Source organism: Mirounga leonina, unplaced genomic scaffold (genome assembly GCF_011800145.1).
Source record: "Mirounga leonina isolate KUSES-001 unplaced genomic scaffold, KU_Mleo_1.0 Mir_53, whole genome shotgun sequence".
In the NCBI taxonomy this organism is placed as follows: domain Eukaryota; kingdom Metazoa; phylum Chordata; class Mammalia; order Carnivora; family Phocidae; genus Mirounga; species Mirounga leonina.
The window spans coordinates 79,025,886-79,046,703 of record NW_023270807.1 but is presented as its reverse complement, the minus strand read 5'-3'; the positions used below and the strand labels follow the sequence as shown (position 1 = coordinate 79,046,703).

Here is a 20,818-nt window from a genome sequence, read left to right as displayed (position 1 = left end):
AGAACTTAACCAAACCCTGCAAATTGTATGTGGTTTATTTAACTTCATACAGTTAAACTAAGAGGCTCTATTAGTCCCCTATGTCTGCTGTAACAAATTACCACAAACTCTGGGCTTAAAATAACACACAATTATTCTCGGACAGCTCTGGAGGTCAGAAGTCCAAAATCAGGTACAGGGCTGCATTCCTTGTGGCCCCTTCAGCTCCGAAGCCAGCAGCACGGTCTCTGGCTTCAGTGTCTCAACTGCCTTCTTCTCTGCAGTCAAATCTCCCTCTGCCTCCTAACCTTACGGGGACACTGAGATCACATTTTTGAAGTCCACCCAGATAATCCAGGATAATCCCCCCATTTCAAAATCCTTAACTTACTCATATCTTCAAGGTCTCTTTTGCTATATAAGGTAACACTCACAAATTCCGGCATTAGGACCCGGCTATCTTTGGTGGTAATTACTCAGTCTACCACACTAGCTAAATTAGCATGTGTGATATAAATAATTGTAAAAGCAACATTACAGCCCATGTCCAAATCATTACCAGGTCTAAGAAAAGTTCACTGCTTGCAGTGAGTGGTAGTAAACATGTTATTTCTAAAGCAAAACCCAAAAGTTTACTTAAAACGATCCTGAAATCTCAAGGTGCAGTGGAAATATTACAGACATGAGCTTTCATTTTATGTTGGTTGACCCCAGAACAGCCTCTTGGAGATGGGGATATTGGAAGGAAAATTTTAACAGGCTGGATTTCCAAAGGGTTAAATCTTGTTTTCATATCTGATCACTTCAATCATCACTGAAATCAGTCTTTCACTGTTTATAATCACCTACAAAGCTGAAGAGGTCTTCCAAATATTTTTTTCTTTTATTGGAGCTCCTTATGTGCCCAGAAATCATTTTTATGACAATCTTTAAAAAATATTTCTTTTTTACTCAAAACCAATCATATGCTTGGACTCCCCAGTGACAGCATCGGGATGTATTTCAATAACATATATTTCAGCAGAGCAGCTATATTGCAAAGACACGATTCTTCGGGAAAAACAGAAAAATTTTCATTTCTTGAAGCTACTTCAGCAAAACAAGCAACTAACTAAAGCAGAGCTACTTGAAATTTTCCCAGCAGAAATACAGTGATAGCAGGGATTTTGTTCTCTGAGTTTAAGCTATTCCTTGCTAACTGCTTAAACTGTAGAAACATGGAGGAAAATAAAAGCTAAAAAATACAGTCCAGAAGTAATCAGTTTAGTATATAAATTAATGCTCTCCTAAAAGCCTCATGAGTGAAACATAACATCTGTGATCAGCAAAAATGTCCTGCTGAGGAAAACAATTATGAGTGGCATAAAATTAGAATATGCTCTAACTCAACTTCTCTTCCTCCTTCCAACTTTTAAAATATATTCTAATAATATTTAACTGCCTTTGAATAATTTTAGACACACACATATGCTTCCTCTCTTATGATAATGTTATTTCAATGCTATAAATGAGAAGTGGCCTGCCTCATAACTCTTCCTGTCATTTTGGGTACTTTCAGAAAGATTAATGTATTATCAAGTATAAAATCTGAAAAATTATTTTGGCAGATGCTCTCAGCTTAGTTGGTTTACATCCAATATGTCCATTCAATTTCTTAGAGGTATTTTTTCTACTTGATATATACTGTCTATATCCTTGGGAAATGACATTGCTCAAAAATAGGATTCACGGGATGGAAGACTAGTAATACCTACTTCGAAATTCTTCCCTTCTAAAATTGCTGTCAAACTCTGAGGTTATTCATTTGTATGTAAAGGCACACCAAAAATAGATTTTTAAAGAAAAATCCTGGCCTTGCTTTCGTATTTCTGAGGGCCAGTCTCTGGGGTGATGACCTTCCAACCACATGGCAGTCTTGGTTGGGCTTTTCAAAAAGCCTCAAGGATGGTCATCTCTCAAGTGTACTAGTTTGCTCTTAACCAATCGAAAAGAACCCCTGTGTTATAATAAAAAATAAATGCTTGGTTTTTTTCCCTCCAGTCTGGTGTAGAGCTCCTAAAACACTTGGAATCTCCTGAGTGATAAGAATATCTTTTGTGTGTCGGTAAATGACTCCTGTTGTTTGTGTGGGGGGCTAAGACAGCCTCAGGATAGGGACTGGTCACCAGAACCGCCAAGCCTTGATTAGAAGATTGGAAATTTTGGCCCCACCTCCAGACTCCTGGGGAGGCGAGAGGGGCTGGAGATTGAGTTCAATCACCAATGCCAATGATTTAATCAATCATGCCTCTACAATGACACTTGCATATAAACCTTTAACTGACACGGTTTAGAGAGCTTCTGGTTCAGTGAACACACTGAAGCGCTAGGAGGGTGGCATGCCCAGACAGAGCATGGAAGCTCTGCACCCTCCTACTCCCATACTTTGCCCTATGCATCCTCTTCCATTGGGCTGTTGCTGAAAAATATGCTGTATAATAAACTGGTAAATGTAAGCAAAGTGTTTTCCTGAGTCCTGTGAGTTGTTTTAGAATTGTCAAACCTGAGGAGGGATCACAGGAACTCCCAAATGTACAGCCGAGCTGGACAGAAGTGTGGGTTGACTGGGGATTCAGGACTTATGAATGGCATCTGAAGTGAGGACAGTCTTGAGGGACTGAGCTCTTAAACCTGTAAAGTCTGACACTGACTCAGGGCAGTTCGGGTCAGAAGTGAACTGAATAGTTGTATACCTAGTTAATGTTGAGAATCAGAGAACGCCAGACTCTAGACTTTGCCAGAACACCAATCTTGAGCACAACAGAGAAGATGAAAGTGAGACTGATGGATCTGTAAAAAAAAAAACAAGCAGGCTATCCTTTTCTCGATCAGAGATGTGACTGAATGCCTGTTGTATGTTCTGCGTGGCCCACAAGCACTTTTTGAAAATCTTAATGACTAAAGGAGAGCATTTAAAATGAGGATATTTCACATAAAAATGTGGATTTCAGGCTCACCTTGAAGAATTAGCAGACATAATAGTATTGGTCCTGGGCCCCGCATGGCCAACCAGGCTGGAGCAGAACAACAGCTTCCCTCCTTGGAAAAGGCGTGTCTGTCGTCATCAGGCCCCAGTCTTCCTTCCCCACAGAGCACCAACGTCGAAGGCCGGCAGTTACCACCTACTGTCCACTCGTTTCCATCACCGCTTTGGTCTCTAAGTAGTCAATGTTTGCATTTTTTGCTCCAGACAGCATAAAGTTCTATTCTTGGGTCAATTCAGATGATCAGAGAGCTGCAGTCTTGGACCATACTATGATGGCCCACTGCAAAACATCTTTTACTAAGTCCTATATTGGCATCGTGTCCTCTCTTGGCACTTTTCGCTGCAACAAATTGCCTTTATGAATGTTAATAACAGACACTACTACATCTTTTTAGTGTTCTTTTTATATAGGATATGAGGTCCTACATAATTTTAGAGTTAAGGGTGAGGAAGGGTTTTGACACCTGGGAAACCAGTATGTGCTCTACTCATGAATAGGGAGAACTATGGAAAGGAGTCCCTTCGTTTTTGTTTTTTTAATGCATGTACGTATGTATGTATGTTTATTGCTAACCGACTGACTGTAGTCGTCTCTATACCCAACATCGTGCTTGAGCTCATGACCCTGGGATCATGAGTTGCATGCTCTTCTGACTAAGCCAGTTGGGTGCCCTGAAAAGAAGTCCCTTAGTAACACTGACCATGGAAGTAGTTCTGAGTCAACTACACAACTAATAGCATGAAGTTTAGGGTCAAGAAGAAGGAAGGAGTCTGGTGAAATAGCCAACAGCCATGTAAAAGTTCAGAAGCCAAAAGAGGGTTTTAAAAAAAGTCCCATCATATAAAATTAACTACCCTCCTGGAGGTTTCCTGAGAGTTGAAGTAAATACCTGAATTATTTTCTCTATCGTGCTTATTTCTTTGAACGTGACTTAATGCTGGGAGTGGACCAAAACAAGGCTGGTTGCATGTGGGTTACACGTGTGTAATTTTTATAAGGTATCTCAAATCCTTGTAGAATAAGGTGCGGCACGAATGAATGAATACATAAATAAATAAGGAAATGAACAAACATTAGTCCTGGAATGATAAAGCAGGCTAATGACAGGCTGAGTTTTATCTGTATCAAATTTCACAAATTGATAAAACCCTTGAAGCTGACCATGTCACACAGACTAAAAGGGACCTCATCTCAAGGGAGGTTGTTCTACACCCTTCCAACCACAGAAATCAAACTCCACCCAATACCAATCTATTAATTCAAAGAATAATATAAGGTGTTTTGAGAGGCAAGACCTAACAATTCCCCCACAATTCAAACACCTGCCTCTTTCCCCCAAATAAACAAAACTGGACTTTCTTATCATTAATTCTTCTTGTACCTACTACGTCTCTCAGCACACAGAGGTAAAAAAGAGTTCATTACATACCATTAACTGAGTCATCAAGCCACCCTCTCCAATAGCAATTTTGTACCAAGAAACTTACACTTGGAGTTTATTTATTTAAAGATTTTATTTATTTATTTGACAGAGAGAGACACAGTGAGAGGGAACACAAGCAGGGGGAGTGGGAGAGGGAGAAGCAGGCTTCCGGCTGAGTGGGGAGCACGATGCAGGGCTCGATCCCAGGATTCTGGGATCATGACCCAAGCCGAAGGCAGATGCTTAACGACTGAGCCACCCAGGCGCCCCACACTTGGGAGTTTTTTTTAGTATATGTGCTGCCGAAGCGAGCACGGGAATTTTTTAAATAGTTGATAAAAGGCAAGGTAATTTCTTACAGATTTGCATTTATTTATATAGTTTTAAGTGTTCTGATCTTAGGGATTCCTTTTAATACACATTATAAAACTTTTTAAACCCTTATAACATTAGAATAATAATAATCATCCAAATTTCCTGTGGATTTCCATGTTCCTTCGGTAAGCCGTAAGAAAACTCAGCTGGACTGTATTTTGGCTGAGACTAAAGGCAGCTTATGAAGAAAACCAAAATGTAATGACAACAATATTGCATAAGATGGGGGAAAATAAATATGTTTTTAACTATTGTGGAGACTCTCTGCAGGGAGTATATTAGCCACAGTTCAAATGAAAGTCAAATAAAGAAAAGTTTCATTGCTGTTTATATGGATTAGGCAATAAAGCTCCAATCAATAAAAAGCACGTTTCAATATTTAACCCATACATACATTACAATTCCACAGTGGCATGGACAAAAACTAAAATTCAGCATTTATCAACAATTATATCTTTAGTGAGGCTACCATACAAACAAAAAAGAAGGTGTTTTCCATCAGTATATTAATTCTTCCATATTCAGATACTGTTTTAGGGGAATTATGATGTCAAAGAAAGCACTGAATTGAATTTTCAGAATTTTACATAAAGCTGTCACAATATTAAAAACTCTAAAATGATAAATTTAAAATGATAAAATAATTACCTAAGCTAATAAACAAATTATCTTTTCCATTTCATTTTCCAAGAAGCATAAATCATAAAATCTCATGTAGGAAAGCTCCTTAAAACGTTATCTGATCAAATCATCCAATGACGGAATTAAGTACTACATTTACAGATCCTCTCAAAACTCCCCAGTGCCTAGAAACTGAGACTCAACATATGTCATTCTTTTTAAAAACTTCAACTGCAGGGGCGCCTGGGTGGCTCAGTCGTTAAGCGTCTGCCTTCGGCTCAGGTCATGATCCCAAAATCCTGGGATCAAGCCTCACATCGGGCTCCCTGCTCCACGGAAAGCCTGCTTCTCCCTCTCCCACTCCCCCTGCTTGTTCCCTCTCTTGCTGTCTCTCTGTCAAATAAATAAAATCTTTAAAAAAATAAAAATTAAAAATTAAAAGCTTTAACTGCAGTGTCTAGTTCAGTGTCTAACACCCTATAGATAATTGTAGCAGACTTTTGTTGGCCTCCCTACAATCTTTTCCTCCTTGTTTTGACATCAAGTTTCAATTTTCAGTAAATATACCCTCCCCCCTTTTAATACCATATCTGGGTAGGGCACCACCCCAGCTCCAGGGATGGGACACCTGACCCAAGCCAGTCAAAGCACTGAGGCCTCTCAGATAGAAGCAGTGACTCCAGGAACCAGCACATGGCCTAGGCTGGTCCAGTCACAGTGAATCCTGTGTCAATTACTGGCAAACACACTGCTTTGCCTGATGTTGCACAAGGGAGATCCTGAGTCGGCAGTGTTTATCAAGTAAAATCTGAGAAGACAAAAGAGTGGAAGAACTCAGATACAGAGAAACTGAGTCATGATGACATTATTTGGGCCCCAATCCAGACATTCCTGAAGTCAAATCTAAAATTTAACCTGGACTTTTAACTTAGGTGTGCCAGGAAATCCCCTAATGTCTTCTTTTCTCTCCTCAGCTAGTTTCATCTGTTTTCTGTTACTCGGGACTCTGGCCCCCTGCCCCAACAAAGGGGAAAGACAGACCTGACTATTATGGAAATTTACGTAAGAATTGAGGCTGTTTCATGTGAAGGATCCCAAAATGTAGATCGGCTGAGCTGGGGTTGGATGCCAGCTGGGAAGCTGGCTACCTTTGTCATGTGACAATAAAATGGATGTCTTTTGTACCTTAAAACCAGACAGTGTGCCTATCAGGAGTGTATTATTAGGGAGCTTAAGAGAATTTTTAGGATTCTAAAGTAAACTCTCCATTTCTTTCAAGTCTTCAGTAAGATCTTACAAGAAAGAGACGAGCTTAGACTATAATTTATCAGCTTAAAGTAGAACCAGATGAAAATATATCTTTGCTAAGAGAAAATTTTTGTTTGTGGTTTGCAACAGTTGAGAGCCTGGTGACCCCTGGAGTCCTGCAGACGTGGAAAAGCCAAATTACCTGCCCCCAACTAAAGTTAGTGCAAAAAAGTAGGGGACGCTACTGTACTGAGATGAGGGTTTAGAAGCAGCTGCTCTTCTTCCTCAGGCTCCTCCCAAATACCTCCACTTATTCCCTCTGCCAGACACACAGGATGGTGGCCCAATGCACTGAGGCAGCTAGAATACCGTCCAGGGCTCCTAAGAAGCAAATAAACAGTGCTTCCCCAGCTCAGGCCACTGGTTTTTACTGCCCTGAAGCAAAGACCCAGAGGGCAGTGCCTCTCCGAAGGCCCAGGAGATGAGCTGAGGACCAGCCCACTGCTGAGAGACCAAAATTCCTGAGCCGGTTCTATCTCCACCCAAAGTCCATGGTTCTGGTTACTAACCCGTGGAGTGTGGCCAACGACAATAGAATTAAAGCCTGCAAAATTTTTAAATGGATTGTATTGCCAGAGAAACCCCTCATTTGTCAAACATAGGAACTTGTAAATGCTCAACTCCGAAGTAATCCCTCGGTCCCCAAATCTATGCCACCATAAAATGGGCGCCAAGGGAAGTCCAGCTCGCAGACAGGCTCCTCCTCAGTGTGGTCGGGAAAACGGACAAGAGTGAGCTACTCTGAGCAGCACTCGTGGCTGCCGCAAGGCTGAACAGGGAACTGCCCCACGGGTAGAGCAGCGGGGAAAACCTGCTGTTCCTGCTCAGCAAGACCAGGAAGTGCAGCCGACCACCGGCCACCGGCCACCGTGCGCTCCCGGCCTGCTCCCTCCCCGCAAGGGGTGTTTTCGCTTCAGTCCAGTCAGGGCGAAGCTGAGCTGCGCAACCGACGGAGCTGCCAGGAAGCACTCCTGCTTGTTCCTACCCAGGAAGATGGGAGGCTGGCCGTCTTCCTGTCACCACACATCACGGGTCCAGAGCCCCAGGAGCGCACTGCGGGGTCTGAGGGGGAACGGAAAACAGCAGAGAGACACAGCGTCCCAACCCGGAAGTCCGCCATTCGTATGGCTCGCCTGCTGTCGTGGGGTTTTGTTGCCACCTGTATCAAAAGGCGCACTCACCGACACAGAAAACAATTATTACTTATAAATCAATAAATGGCATTTATAAAGTTCTTTGTGATGCTGAATGCCAGAATCCGCCTCTGAAGTTTCCAGCCATTGATCTGATTGCTCTCCTCCCCTGTATCAGAGAACTGAGACTTTTCTGCTCCTCAAGGCAGGCCTTTCAAGATGGGAAGCAGAGAGCACACCCCCCAGCAAGTTTTCTTCTTCAGGCTAAATATATCCAGTACCTTCCATTTCTCTTCATACAAGCTATGTCTGTGCTCCTACATATTTGTTGCTCTCAAACGAACATACAGTTCATTGCCTGCAGGATCTCAGCAGGTGCCTGAGCTGGGAGGCCTGGAAGTCCACTATCCTTTCCCTCAAGAGGACGTGAGCTGCTTAGGGCTCTTACAGCACACTCCCTGGTGTGGGACGGCCTCTTTGTAAATACCGATGACTGGGTGGAGGGAGGGCAGGAGGGCAGAAGGGAAGAAAAGGAGGAAGGGAAAGAAGGAAGAAAACTAGGAAAGGAAGACCAAAAATGAGGAAAGACAAAAAGACAGGAAACAGGAAGAAAGGAGGAAGGAGAAGCTGATGTAGACTAAAACATCCCCAAAGTACCAATTTTTTATTTTATTTTATTGTTTTGTTATTTATTTATTTAATTTATTTATTATGTTCAGTTAGCCAATATATAGTACATCATTAGTTTTGGGGTTTTTTTAGATTTTTGAAAAAATTTATTTGTCAGAGAGAGAGCACAAGCAGGGGGAGCGGCAGGCAGAGGGAGAAGCAGGCTTCCTGTAGAGCAAGGAGCCCGATGCAGGACTAGATCCCAGGACCCTGGGATCATGACCTGAGCCGAAGGCAGCCGCCCAACCAACTGAGCCACCCAGGCATCTCAGTACATCATTAGTTTTTGATGTAGTGTTCGAGGATTCATTAGTTGTGTATAACACCCAGTGCTCATCACAACCCGTGCCCTCCTTAATGCCCATCACCCAGTTACACCATCCCCCCACCCACCTCCCCTTCGTTTCCTAGTCCAGAGTCTCTCATGGTTTGTCTCCCTCTCTGATTTCTTCCCATTCAATTTTCCCTCCCTTCCCTATGGTCCTCCGTGCTATTGCTTATGTTCCACATATGAGTGAAACCATGTAACTGTCTTTCTCTGCTTGACTTACTTCACTTAGCATAATCCCCTCCAGTTCCATCCATGTCAATACAAATGGTAGGTATTCATCCTTTCTGATGGCTGACTAATATTCCATTGTATATACGGACCACATCTTCTTTATCCATTCGTCTGTTGAAGGGCATCTTGGCTCTTTCCACAGTTTGGCTATTGTAGACATTGCTGCTATGGACATTGGGGTGCATGTGCCCCTTCTTTTCACTATGTCTGTATCTTTGGGATAAATACTTAGTAATGCAATTGCTGGGACATAGAGTAGCTCTATTTTTAATGTCTTGAGGAACCTCCATACTGTTTTCCAGAGTGGCTGTACCAGCCAAGCAGCAACTTTTCAAAAGCATGTGTTTCTAGCAGAATGGTAACATCCCAGGAAAAACACTTTGCAGGAATGCCAGCTGGGACACAATTCTCAGAGGGCAATTTGGAATAACTATCAAAGTTTATTGATCATTGCAAGGAATTTAGATATATTATCATATAGATGACAATACAAGTGTCATAGCAAAAAATATGAAATCATCATAAATATATGTCTACATATAACATTAAGTAAAAAGAAAAGAAGTTAAAGAGCAATCAGAATCTATTTATGAGCATGGGAGAGAAGACATGATTACATATGCATGAATATTTCTAAAAGGATCGATATGATCCTATCACCCAGATGACCTTTAGAGAATGGAAACTGCAGGGGAGAAGGGAAGAAAAGGTCAAGACTTTAAAAATCACTTATGCTTCCCTCTTTTACACTGTTTCAATTTCTTATCGTTCTTACTTACTGTTGCGTTTAATCATGAAAAATGGGTGAGGCCTGCAGTCTGTAAAAACCGTATTCTTTCTCATTTATCCTCTGTTCCTCTGGTCTCTATTTTCTATTTTAATAAGAACAAGGCTTCGCTGTGCGTTTCCTCTGACCGGTCAGGATTCCAGACTCCTTGGGGACCCCCACACTCATCCCAGGGGCACTGCGGTCACAGAGCCTTGAGCTTCAGGAAATGCCTCACAGAGGGCGCAGCAGGGATGGGGGGAGCAGTGAGCAAGGGCTGGGAGGCCTGCGTGGACAGTTTCCAACTCTGATCTCACTTGACCCTTCAGCTGCAATCAACACTACCAGATATATTCTGGCTTCCTTGACGCCACGCCTTGCTCATGTTTGTGTTCGAGGAGGAAAGCCACAGGCGGCTGGGATGCGGCGCCCGGGTGAACACTGGTAAGGGTAAGACCAGATCAGAGAGGTTGGCAGAGGCTGAAATTTGCAGGCTCTGTTCCAAGGTAAAGAGTTTAGATTTTGTTTCAAGGGCTATGAGAAGCCACTGGAAGAGTTAATCTAGAGGATGAGATGATCTGATTTGGGTTTTAAAAATTCTTCTCTGACTCCCGTGTGAAGACTGGGATTGTCAAAGGCAAGAGTAGAAGCTAGGAGACCAACTGAAGGCTACAGCAGCAATCCAGGAGAGAGAGTGGATGAAGGAGATGAAGTAAACAGACTTAGGTTATGTTCTGGAGGTGAAGTCAACAGGGTTTGCTAATGAACTAGGTGTGGAAAGTGAGGGAAAGAAGATTAAAACCAACTCCCAGGTTTTCAGTTTAAGCTAAGGGGTAGATGTACTAACAGCAATGGGGAAGATTAGGGATGGGACAGGGTTGGGAGTTCTCTCTTCCTGCTCTCTTTTCAGAGGACCCATGGCCCACGGCTTCCATTTTTATTCCTAAACTGATGCCTCTCAAACTTTATACTTCCAGTTCAGAATTACGCTCTGAGCTTCTCCCCTGTGTATCCAATCACCTCTTCCACTTCTCCATGTGCCCTTCCCACAGGCACACCAAATTCAAGGGAACCCAAACCCAGCCTGCCTGTCATTTACCTCTCCCAAATCTGGTTTCCCCGAGGTGTCTCTTACCTTACTGGAAAACCACTGTCCGCTCAGCTGTTTAATAGAAACCTGGACCCTGGATCCTGCTCCATCTCAATCTCCACGTTCCACCAGGGCTATTCTGCCATTAATTTTTCTTTGTACCACTTATCAATAGTCTAACTGAATCACCACTACTGCAGTTCAACTGTTCAATATCTGGTTTTCCCTCATAGAATATAAGCTCCCTGAGGGAAGGGACAATATCTGTCTTAGTTACACATCACTGTATACTCAGTGCTTAGTACAGTATCCAGGATATACACCAGAAGCAAAATACATTTGCTGAATGAATGGGTAAATGATGCCCTCGCTAGCCAGTGACTCCAGTTCAATACCACCTCTCAAGGCTCAGTAACTCAGCTTGACCAAGAAGTTAGCTTAAGTAGTTTTTAAGATATTTTCTTGCTCTAAATTCCATACAAATAAACAACTAAGAGATAAATCTAAATCATAGGAAAACTGACTATTCAGAGAACAAAATTCTTCATTATTTTAAATGAAATTTTCTAGAATTTTCTTATAGGTGCAGAGGACTAACTATACTATGTCCACATGTACTTAATAAGCATTATTTATATTTTTGAGTTACTTTAGTTTTACCTCGCGATGATTTCAGACACACAGGTGTTTCATGAGAGCTTTCCATGGTTAAAGCCAAACATTTGCGTTTACTAAAAACAAAAAAAAAGCCACCCACATGTTTCTTTTAATACTTCTCTCACTGTGTATCCAATTACAACTTATTTTTAAAGATTCATCATTTCTTGATTATCTCCCTACGAAAATATTTTTGCGTGCGGTATTTTTAAAAAACAGTGACAACTTCAGTGAAACATGCCATTTTTTAAAAAGTTCCATTATTCAGGGCGCCTGGGTGGCTCAGTCGGTTGAGCGACTGCCTTCAGCTCAGGTCATGATCCTGGAGTCCCGGGATCGAGTTCCACATCGGGCTCCCTGCTCGGCAGGGAGTCTGCTTCTCCCTCTGACCCTCCTCCCTCTCATGCTCTCTGTCTCTCATTCTCTCTGTCTCAAATAAATAAATAAAATCTTAAAAAAAAAAAAAGTTCCATTATTCTGAGAGGAAACAATTATGTAGAACCAACAAAAAGGAAGGAAGAGACAGAGGCAAGAAGGCCTTACTTAAGCGAGTGGGGCCAGGCTATAATTGCTCCAGGAGGAAATCAGGAACAGAACTGAGATCTGGAGGGGTTAGGAAAGGTTCTGAGCCTTGCTTTAAAGCTGCATCTGCTAAGCAGGTAGACTTTTTTTTTATTTGGGGTGGTATGTGAGGAATGCTGATGACATGGTCATTGGGAGAGGGGACAAAGGCCCCCAAAGCAACCTCCTGCCTCCATCCTGACACCAAAGACCAGTCCCGGTTATTTCTTCTAAGAGTTTTAGTTGTCTGCCTAATCAAGTAATTGTTCTATGTATCTGTATTTGATCTTCATTATAAGCACATTTGTCTTTCCTGGTTTCTGATTTTTTGCCCCCTTAATTTCTTATTTTCCCTTCAATGCAATTAAACTATGAGAATCACTTAAAATTATGACCCCAAATTAACAAATCACCAGATTTCTAGAGCCAATAGTTTTACTCTACGGTAACACAGAAACCTTATTTTGAAAAACATAAATGTTTCCTTAAACGGCATTTCTAGAAATTGGAAAATAATCTATAAAAGATCTAAGAAAGAAAACTAGTCTGAAGCTCCAGAGAGAAACTGAAACCAGTTAAGAGAATTTGGGGGGGCAGGACACATGGCAGGCAGAAGGAAGGCTCAGCAGCGTGCCATGCGGGGATGCAGCAGTGTGGTGGTGTCCCATGGATGGGAGAGCCACCAGTGGCCTCAGAAAACAATAGGGCACCGGAGAGATCACAGCAATCCCTCACCAGTCTGCCCGAGAATTTCCTGCTCCCAGCAGCACTTCCCTGGGAAGTAAACTTGGTGCTGAGTTTCACTATAAATTGGTTGTGAATTTTGAGGAGGCTACCAGCCAAAGCTGATAAAAAAATGATGAACTCTGAGCATCTTTGGTGTGCTAGACCCTCATGGGCCATAAATGAAGGATCTTTACTGACCAGTGAGAAACGGGAAATGTCAAGTTAACACGAATTAAAGCCAATCATCTGTGGCCTTGTGGACTCATGCCTCCTATCCAGGGTGCAAATTTTAATCCTTAGGTAGCATAACCAATGAACTGATGTGTGCTCTCTTGCCTGGGAAGTAAGAAAATTAAGTTGGTAATTATTTCGCTGATCCCTTTAATAATTAAAACAAAAGAGGAAGGTATCTGGTGGCTCCTTGTCAGGGGGAATAAAAGCAACCCAAATTCGCCCTGGTAGAATTAGGTTTAGCACACTAATTCACAAAGTGGCGGAGAACAGCCTAAGAATGATCAAAACCATCATTCAAGAAAGAGTAACTGGTCCAGACACATGGTCAAGGGATTGATCCCCAACAGAAGAAACATGAAATGAATCCCTAGTGACTGAAGTTCTAGGTAGGAATCTTATAGATTTGGGTCGTCAACAATGTTTTCCCCTTACCTTCCAGTTGAAGGTTAGGACTGTGAGTCAAAAGGAAGATATGGAAGTATACAGCAGAGAGTGAAAAAGAACTGACCCAAGGGATAGGCTTCTCTTAAAGAATCTGAGGATTCCATCTCAGTGTCCCAGTCACATGTAAATCCCATGTAATTTCATGCGTCCATGTATCCATACACAGTCTTTCGTCCGTGTGAAACTTCCCTCCCTTCATTCTCTCTTCCTGACATCTGAAGACAGCACAATATCACCTCTTTTATGATGATGCCCAGGCTCTTCTGGACAGTCACTTCCTCTGCCCCATACTCTTAGCACTTGGCAGTCCCCTTATTCGGTACTTATCCCATTGTTACTCCTTTTATAAGCATCCTGTTATTACACCAGACCGCACATTCCTACAAATGTTTTTGTTTTTTTTTTAATTTGCATATAGTTAATACACAATGTTACATTAGTTTCAGGGGGTACAACACAGTGACTCAGCGTCTCCATATGTTATGCTGTGCCCACCACAGGCGTAGCTGCCATCCATCACCATACAATGCTATTACAGTATCAACTGGCTATATTCCCCGTGCTGTGCCTTTTATTCTCATGCCTTATTCATTCCATAATGGGAGCCTGTATCTCCCTCTCCCCTTCACCCATTTCGCCCTATCCCCAGCCCCCCACCCCTGTGGCAACGGTCAGTGTGTTCTCTGTACTTACAGGCCCGATTCTGCTTTTTGTTTGTTTATTCATTTGTTTTGTTTTTTAGATTCTGCATATGAGTGAACCTACCAATGTTTGCTGAGGGAAAGGACAGATGAATACGATCTCATGGCCAGGGCTTAAAAGGAAAATGGTTCAAGAAGGATGACTCGTTCTTCAAAACATTCTGTCAACTCCATCACAAATGAGCCTGTTGAAGAGGCAAAGCAGAAAGCATCTCAAGAACCAAATGTATCCTGATGAACTCGGGTTTTCAATAGGCATGTACAAAAAATGGCAGAGAGGAACAAAATGAAGCTTAGACAAAAGCAACAAGCAAATGACAGAAACCCAGAAGAACAACAATGGAAATCTGAAGCTCAGAATGAACAGATGGTTGTAATCAATGCAAAGGAAAAAGTCACAAGGAAATTTTCGGGATGCTGAGAGAATGAGGCTGCAAGAAGCAATAGGGCCAGTGTCCATGGCACATTGGGTGGAGTTAACTCATAAGAGGGAGAAAGGAGATCTAGTTCACTCCAATGTGGCAGCACTATCAAAGAGACCATCCTAAAAAGGATGAAGCATCACAGCTAAGAAAATGAAATCCAGGACGAAGTCTCTAGCCCTGTGAGAAACAACTCCCTTCGTTGTGGAACCATTACCAGTAACCTCTGAAGAGTCCTGAAGAAAGACAGGAATTAGAAAAAAATAAATTCTGGTTTTCAAAAGAAAAAAAAAAAATCAGATTCTAGAAATGACACACTGAGCAGCTTGATCGTGACTCCCTGAAAAATAAACTGACAGATATTAGACTAATCATCTGTGACTACTTGAAGAGAAATTATTGACTGCTAGGAACCACCATGGCTATAAGAAAATGAGGGAAAATGAACTAACACAATTCTCTTTTTTAACAGTACTGCTAGATTTGGCATATCAATCAATGGGCATGTCGCCTGTATATCAAGATTTCACTAAGGTCCTTGAGAATGTCTGACACTACCTTCTTAAAAGTAAGATGGAAACAGATGAGCTAGAGAATTTAGTTAACTGAACTCAGAGCAAGATGATTTATAGCAAGTTGAAAGAGTTAAAGATAATTATTTAATCCACTGATGGTACTAATGTGCCATAATTCGTACAGCTCTCCAATTCAGCATTTTTATCAACTACTTGGATAAGGATACAGAAGGCATGCTGTTCAGGTTGTATATCTGACCCAAGCGAGGAAGGCTGGCAAATATGTTTGATGTAAAAAATCAGGTTTCAAAATTCTGGGAAAATTAGAATAAGGGATAGAAAACAAACAAGATAAAATTAAAAGTCCAATTCCCATAAGGAAAAACACTATTTTCCCCTCAGTGTGAATACAATTGTTACCAACAAACTAATAAAATACTGTATTAATGAAAATAAAAGGATAACAACTAATATTCCTATAAATGCATTAATCAGGCCATACCGTGATAGTGAAAAATCTGAAAACTGTCTTAGATGGAGAGATTTAGAAACCTAGGATATTCAGTATGGAAAATAAAAGGTTCAGGAAGAACATGATGTTGCCTTCAAACACATACAATGATAATATATGAAAGTGGGATTTGATATATTCTGCATGGATCCTCAGTAACTGAGAATAAGTAAATAAATTGAAAAAAAAAAGTAAATTTAAACTAAAACTTTAAACACAACTTTCTATTAACAAGAACTTTTCAAGAAAGAAACAAGTACCCCCCGGGAAGAGGGGGGTCCCTGGAATGCCCCTGTAGGTGGAAAAGTTCAAATCCAGATTGAAAAAGACCTATTTGTCAGATGCAGCAGAGATTCTGTCCTTGGCATGGTGGCCCCGATGACCTCAGCCCTTCTCCTAAAAGATCTTATGTTTCTGAACTTAGACATGGTGCCCGTATTAAGAAGATGAGTGGAAGAAGAAAAAGGAGACGTCAAGTTAACACGAATTTGATACTTACTAAAGAAAATGCTATCTTTTCTTTCTAATTTCTCAATCACTTCTTCCAGGCTCCCAGGGCATTAATGAATTACTTTATTACCTGGTACCTCTTCATCCCACACCTACTGCTAGAGAGGGACTGAAGTTCCTCACATGATGTGCCTACAAAATGAAGTCACTGTGAGACAGTGCACTAAAAAAAGGTCTTGGAGACACTCATTAGAATTCTGATTGCAGGAAAAGAAATTTAACAGCTGTTATCAGAGCTATGCAGACATAACCATTCCACTGCACAATGTTTACTTGAAAATGCAGGAAGATTTGCTAATGGCTTGCTTTCTGTACCCAGAAGAGGCTACTACAGAATAGGAGCTGTGCTCCTCAAACATACTGTACATCAAGTTCCTGCCCATAGCATTAAGATGGGCATTCTTCATTTAAAATGCACATAAACGACTGATGCTCACCTATAACAGAAAAGTTATGTTAAAACTCCAATAGTTTAAAACCCAGTCACTTATAGTTTATTTTTTATTTTTTATTTTTTTTATTTTTTTAAAGATTTATTTATTTATTTGAGAGAGAGAGAGCATGAGAGGGGGAGAGTCAGAGGGAGAAGCAGACCCACCGCTGAGCAGGGAGCCTGATGTGGGACTCGATCCCAGGACTCCAGGATCATGACCTGAGCCGAAGGCAGTCGCTTAACCAACTGAGCCACCCAAGGCCCGCTTATAGTTTATTTTTAAGATTTGTATCAGTAAGGAAGAAGTCTTAAACACTTAGGAATTCTTCAGCTACCTTTGGACATATATTACAAAGAGGACACATTAGTAACTGCTAAAAAAAATTTATGACAAAATTTCTATAAAGTTCTAAATGATGTATTACAACTGAAAATGTCTAATATGGAATAGATTGATTCTACTTATTTTTACACTATACTTGGAAGGCAGTATGGAAGTCGTAGTTAATAAAGGTCTAAGAGTTGAACACAGAAGGAAGAAATCCTGACTTATTACTTACTAGCCGTATCACTTGGGGAGTTACTAAACCACTCCAAGCCTGCTCTCTTGCCTGTCAAAATGAGGAAAATACCACCATCTACCTCATGGGTTGTTCTAAGGATTAAATAAGGTCATATTTGTAAGCCTCCTGGCACACAGTGAGCAATCAGCAAAAAAGAGGGTAGACCACCAATATACACAAGTAAAACTTTACAGTATGTTATAGGCCCTGATTGGACAGGGCCTAGGCAATCTGGTGTGGCTCATCTCCTGCTTTATTGCTTTGTTAATGTTCCCATGACTTTACATAAGGGTCAGTCATCAAGCTGGCCTCTCTGGGGGACCCCACACCCCCACCTCTGATGGACCATCCCCACTAACTGACAAACATGCTTTACTTCTCTTATTCCTCCGTCTTTTTTTTTAATTTTTGAAAGAGAGAGCCGGGGGGTGGGGTGGGGGAGAGGGCAGGGCAGATTCCCCACTGAGCAAGGAGCCCAATGCGGGACTCGATCCCAGAACCCTGGCATCATGACCTGAGCTGAAGGCAGGCGTTTAACCAATTCATCTACCCAGGTGCCCTCCTCCGTCTTTATAAACTTACCCTTCCTTGACCTTCACATCTCCCTCCTGCCATGGCCCTAATTTTTGGCTTCCCTTCCCAGCCAAGTTCCCAGAAGAACTGCCTAGAAGTTCTTACTTCATTCCCTTACTTCCCATTTGCATTACACTGACTTCTCCCACTACTGCACTGAAACTGCTTTTATTCAATCATCAATGACATCCAAGTGGCCAAACCTAATGGATAGGATACTTTTCAGTCCTCATCTAATTTACCTCTTACTGCTTCCAAAACCTCTGATCGTTCTCTCTTTCTTGAAATGCTTGCTCTTTTCTCTTGGCTGCTGTGATTCCATCTCTTCTGGATTTCTTCCTACTAGACCAGTAAAGGCTGGAGTTATCAATTCTGTTCCCCATTCCTAAGTTTTGTTCTCTTTTCACATTACATTCTCTCCCTATATGATCCCATCCATTCCCCTGCTGGCTGGGGCCAACAACTCCTCAACTTCTATCTCAGCCTAGACCACTCTGTTTTCACTCCAGGCCCATCTACCCAACTGTACATTTCGTGGTTCTACTGGGATGTCTCATAAGCATCTCAAAATTAACATGTCCAAACTTAAATTCTTGAGATTCCCACTCAAAACTATTATTTTCCTAGTTTTTCCATTTCATTTAATGGTACCTCCATTCCTCTAGTTGCTCCACCCTTCTTGTGCTATCCTCCCTAAAACACTCTGTTCCAGCACCACAGGCCTTCCTGCAGACCCAGGAATCTGCCACGCCTTTTCCCCCCTTAAGGTCTTGGAATCTCAGTGTTTCCTCTACTTAGAACAGACCCCTCCTTTCCTTTTTCCCCAGCCCTTCTCCTAAACACATAGATCATATGGCAAATCCTGCCCATGCCAAGATCAGCTTAAATATCATTATTTTCTAGAGGTCTTCCTTGAATATCACTCCTATCTAGAGTAGATACTGCCCTTACAATTCTTCCATAACATCCTGTTATTTTCCTTCATAGCAAACCGTGCAATTTCTCATGACATATGCATTTATATTTCCTTATTTAATGTCTTTGTGAAAAATAATCTCTAGAAGAGCAAGACCCACATTTGTTGTGTTCACCATTCTACCCACTGGGCTTAACAGATGCAGGCACATAAGGTCTTTCTGAGATATAAGCAATGCTCAAGTTTCTCCCTGTAACACAAGAATCTATTTCAAATCCAAGGATAAACATTATATGACTCAAAGTCTTAAATCTGAGTAAGTCAAAGAACTTGGGACGTCTTAAGTATCTTAAGTGTCTTAGTATCTTTTCTCAATCTTTTTTTTTTTTTTAATTTTATTTATTTGCGAGAGAGAGAATGAGAGACAGGGAACATGAGAGGGAGGAGGGTCAGAGGGAGAAGCAGACTCCCTGCTGAGCAGGGAGCCTGATGTGGGACTCAATCCCGGGACTCCAGGATCATGACCTGAGCCGAAGGCAGTCGCTTAACCAACTGAGCCACCCAGGCGCCCTTAAGTGTCTTAGTATCTTAAGTAGATACTTAAGACGTCTTAAGTATCCACTTGCATCAGATAATATAAAAACCAATATGGTCATTTATTCAAACTTAGAAAAAGGTTTTCCTGTGCATTAAAAATAAACAGGAAGAAAGTCAAGATTATTTATATTAGGTTCATAACTCAATTTTATAATTTTAAGTTTTCATTGACCTGTTAAAGACAGTACAAATTGCACTTAAATATTAGATGTATGTGTGTTTATAACTTTTATGTTTAAAAAAATCCATATGTTCTTATAAAAGAAAAACCGTTATATGTTTTTGCATTTAAAATCCATTTACATTTATAAAAGAAAAATAACCTGAAATCCTGATTATATATGGTCAGGGCTGTATTTAGAAAAATTAAATTTATTTCATTATCTAGCAAAAGTAGTCGATTTAGCAAAAGGAAACATCCCCCCCACACACACACACACAAAATGATGGAGCCATTGAAATGGAGATGACTCAGTCCCCAGTGACCTCACCAGCATCTGCTTCAATTACCTTCTGAAAATTAAATAACCAAATTACCATTCAGCTTTCTGCTGTGCTAACAAAATTAATCTGAAATATCAAAATTCATCTCCTTTAAATTATATATTATACAACTTCTAAACCAAAACCTCTCCTAGCTCTAAACTGTGAAAAACATGCACCGCAGTTGTCATAATCAACAGTAACATAGTCTCATAGACACAGGAAAAATGAATAAAATGATTAATGACTTGGCTGAAACCATCCTTGACAGTAATTTGATTTAAATCATGCGACCTATTCAAAATTAGAATCCATCAACTTTGCATCTATTCCGCTTTGTACAACAGGTGTGTTCTTGAAAATGTATGTGCAAACTATATTTTAAATAGAGTGATTCAGAAATATAATTTGGTTTTTTGTTTTTGTTTTTTTTTAGTATAGAAAAGAATATTTAAAGCATGAATAATTGGCCTCTGATTTAATTGCTTAAGTTCACATGATCATATTTTGGTCATCCAGTCTATCAAGTATTCCATAAACACACTAATAAAAACCATTTTAAAATCTGGATGTAATCCATATTTTTGTTCTCTGGTTCTTCCATATCTACTTCATACGCTATGTTCACACCTAAACAATTTAATGTCTCACAACCATCAAGCTACACTTCTCACTTTAGTGCAGGATAGCCCCACCTCACAGTCATCTTTAATTCTTCTTCAAGTGATTTCAGGTACGCCTGATTTCAGGTTCTAGTAATTTAACTACTGAGAAAAGACCTCCTTTTTTGCTCTCCACCACCCTCTACCTCAGCAGAAGCTAACTCCTGTCTTGCTTTGGGAGGAGACCCAGGGTTTCCCAGATCCAGCTAACTCATCTTCCCTTCTTTTTTTTTTTTTTTTTTAAAGATTTTATTTATTTATTTGAAGAGAGAGACACAGCGAGAGAGGGAACACAAGCAGGGGGAGTGGCAGAGGGAGAGGCAGGCCTCCCGCTGAGCAGGGAGCCCGATGCGGGGCT

General features: G+C 41.1%; 1 protein-coding gene and 1 long non-coding RNA gene across 8 annotated transcripts in view; both read right to left on the bottom strand.

The window, feature by feature from the left end:
* The window catches only part of NCOA7 (nuclear receptor coactivator 7), a 156,151-nt gene that overhangs the window by 90,181 nt on the left and 45,152 nt on the right, over positions 1-20,818 (bottom strand). Inside the window, exon 2 of one of the 7 annotated variants that reach the window (XM_034990530.1) lies at positions 2,976-3,344. The exons of 5 other annotated variants lie outside the window; for them this stretch is intronic. In XM_034990530.1, the coding sequence (XP_034846421.1) occupies positions 2,976-2,995 (20 nt within the window). In that variant the 5' untranslated portion in view covers positions 2,996-3,344. Of the gene's footprint in view, positions 1-2,975; positions 4,568-20,818 lie in introns of those variants that run through there. One more of the 7 variants, XM_034990529.1, reaches the window with a different exon arrangement.
* On the bottom strand, positions 5,835-8,575 carry LOC118000700. Its single transcript, XR_004676526.1, has 2 exons — positions 7,718-8,575; positions 5,835-6,232 (listed from the first exon to the last, which is right to left on the bottom strand). It is a non-coding gene; the product is annotated as an uncharacterized LOC118000700 (long non-coding RNA).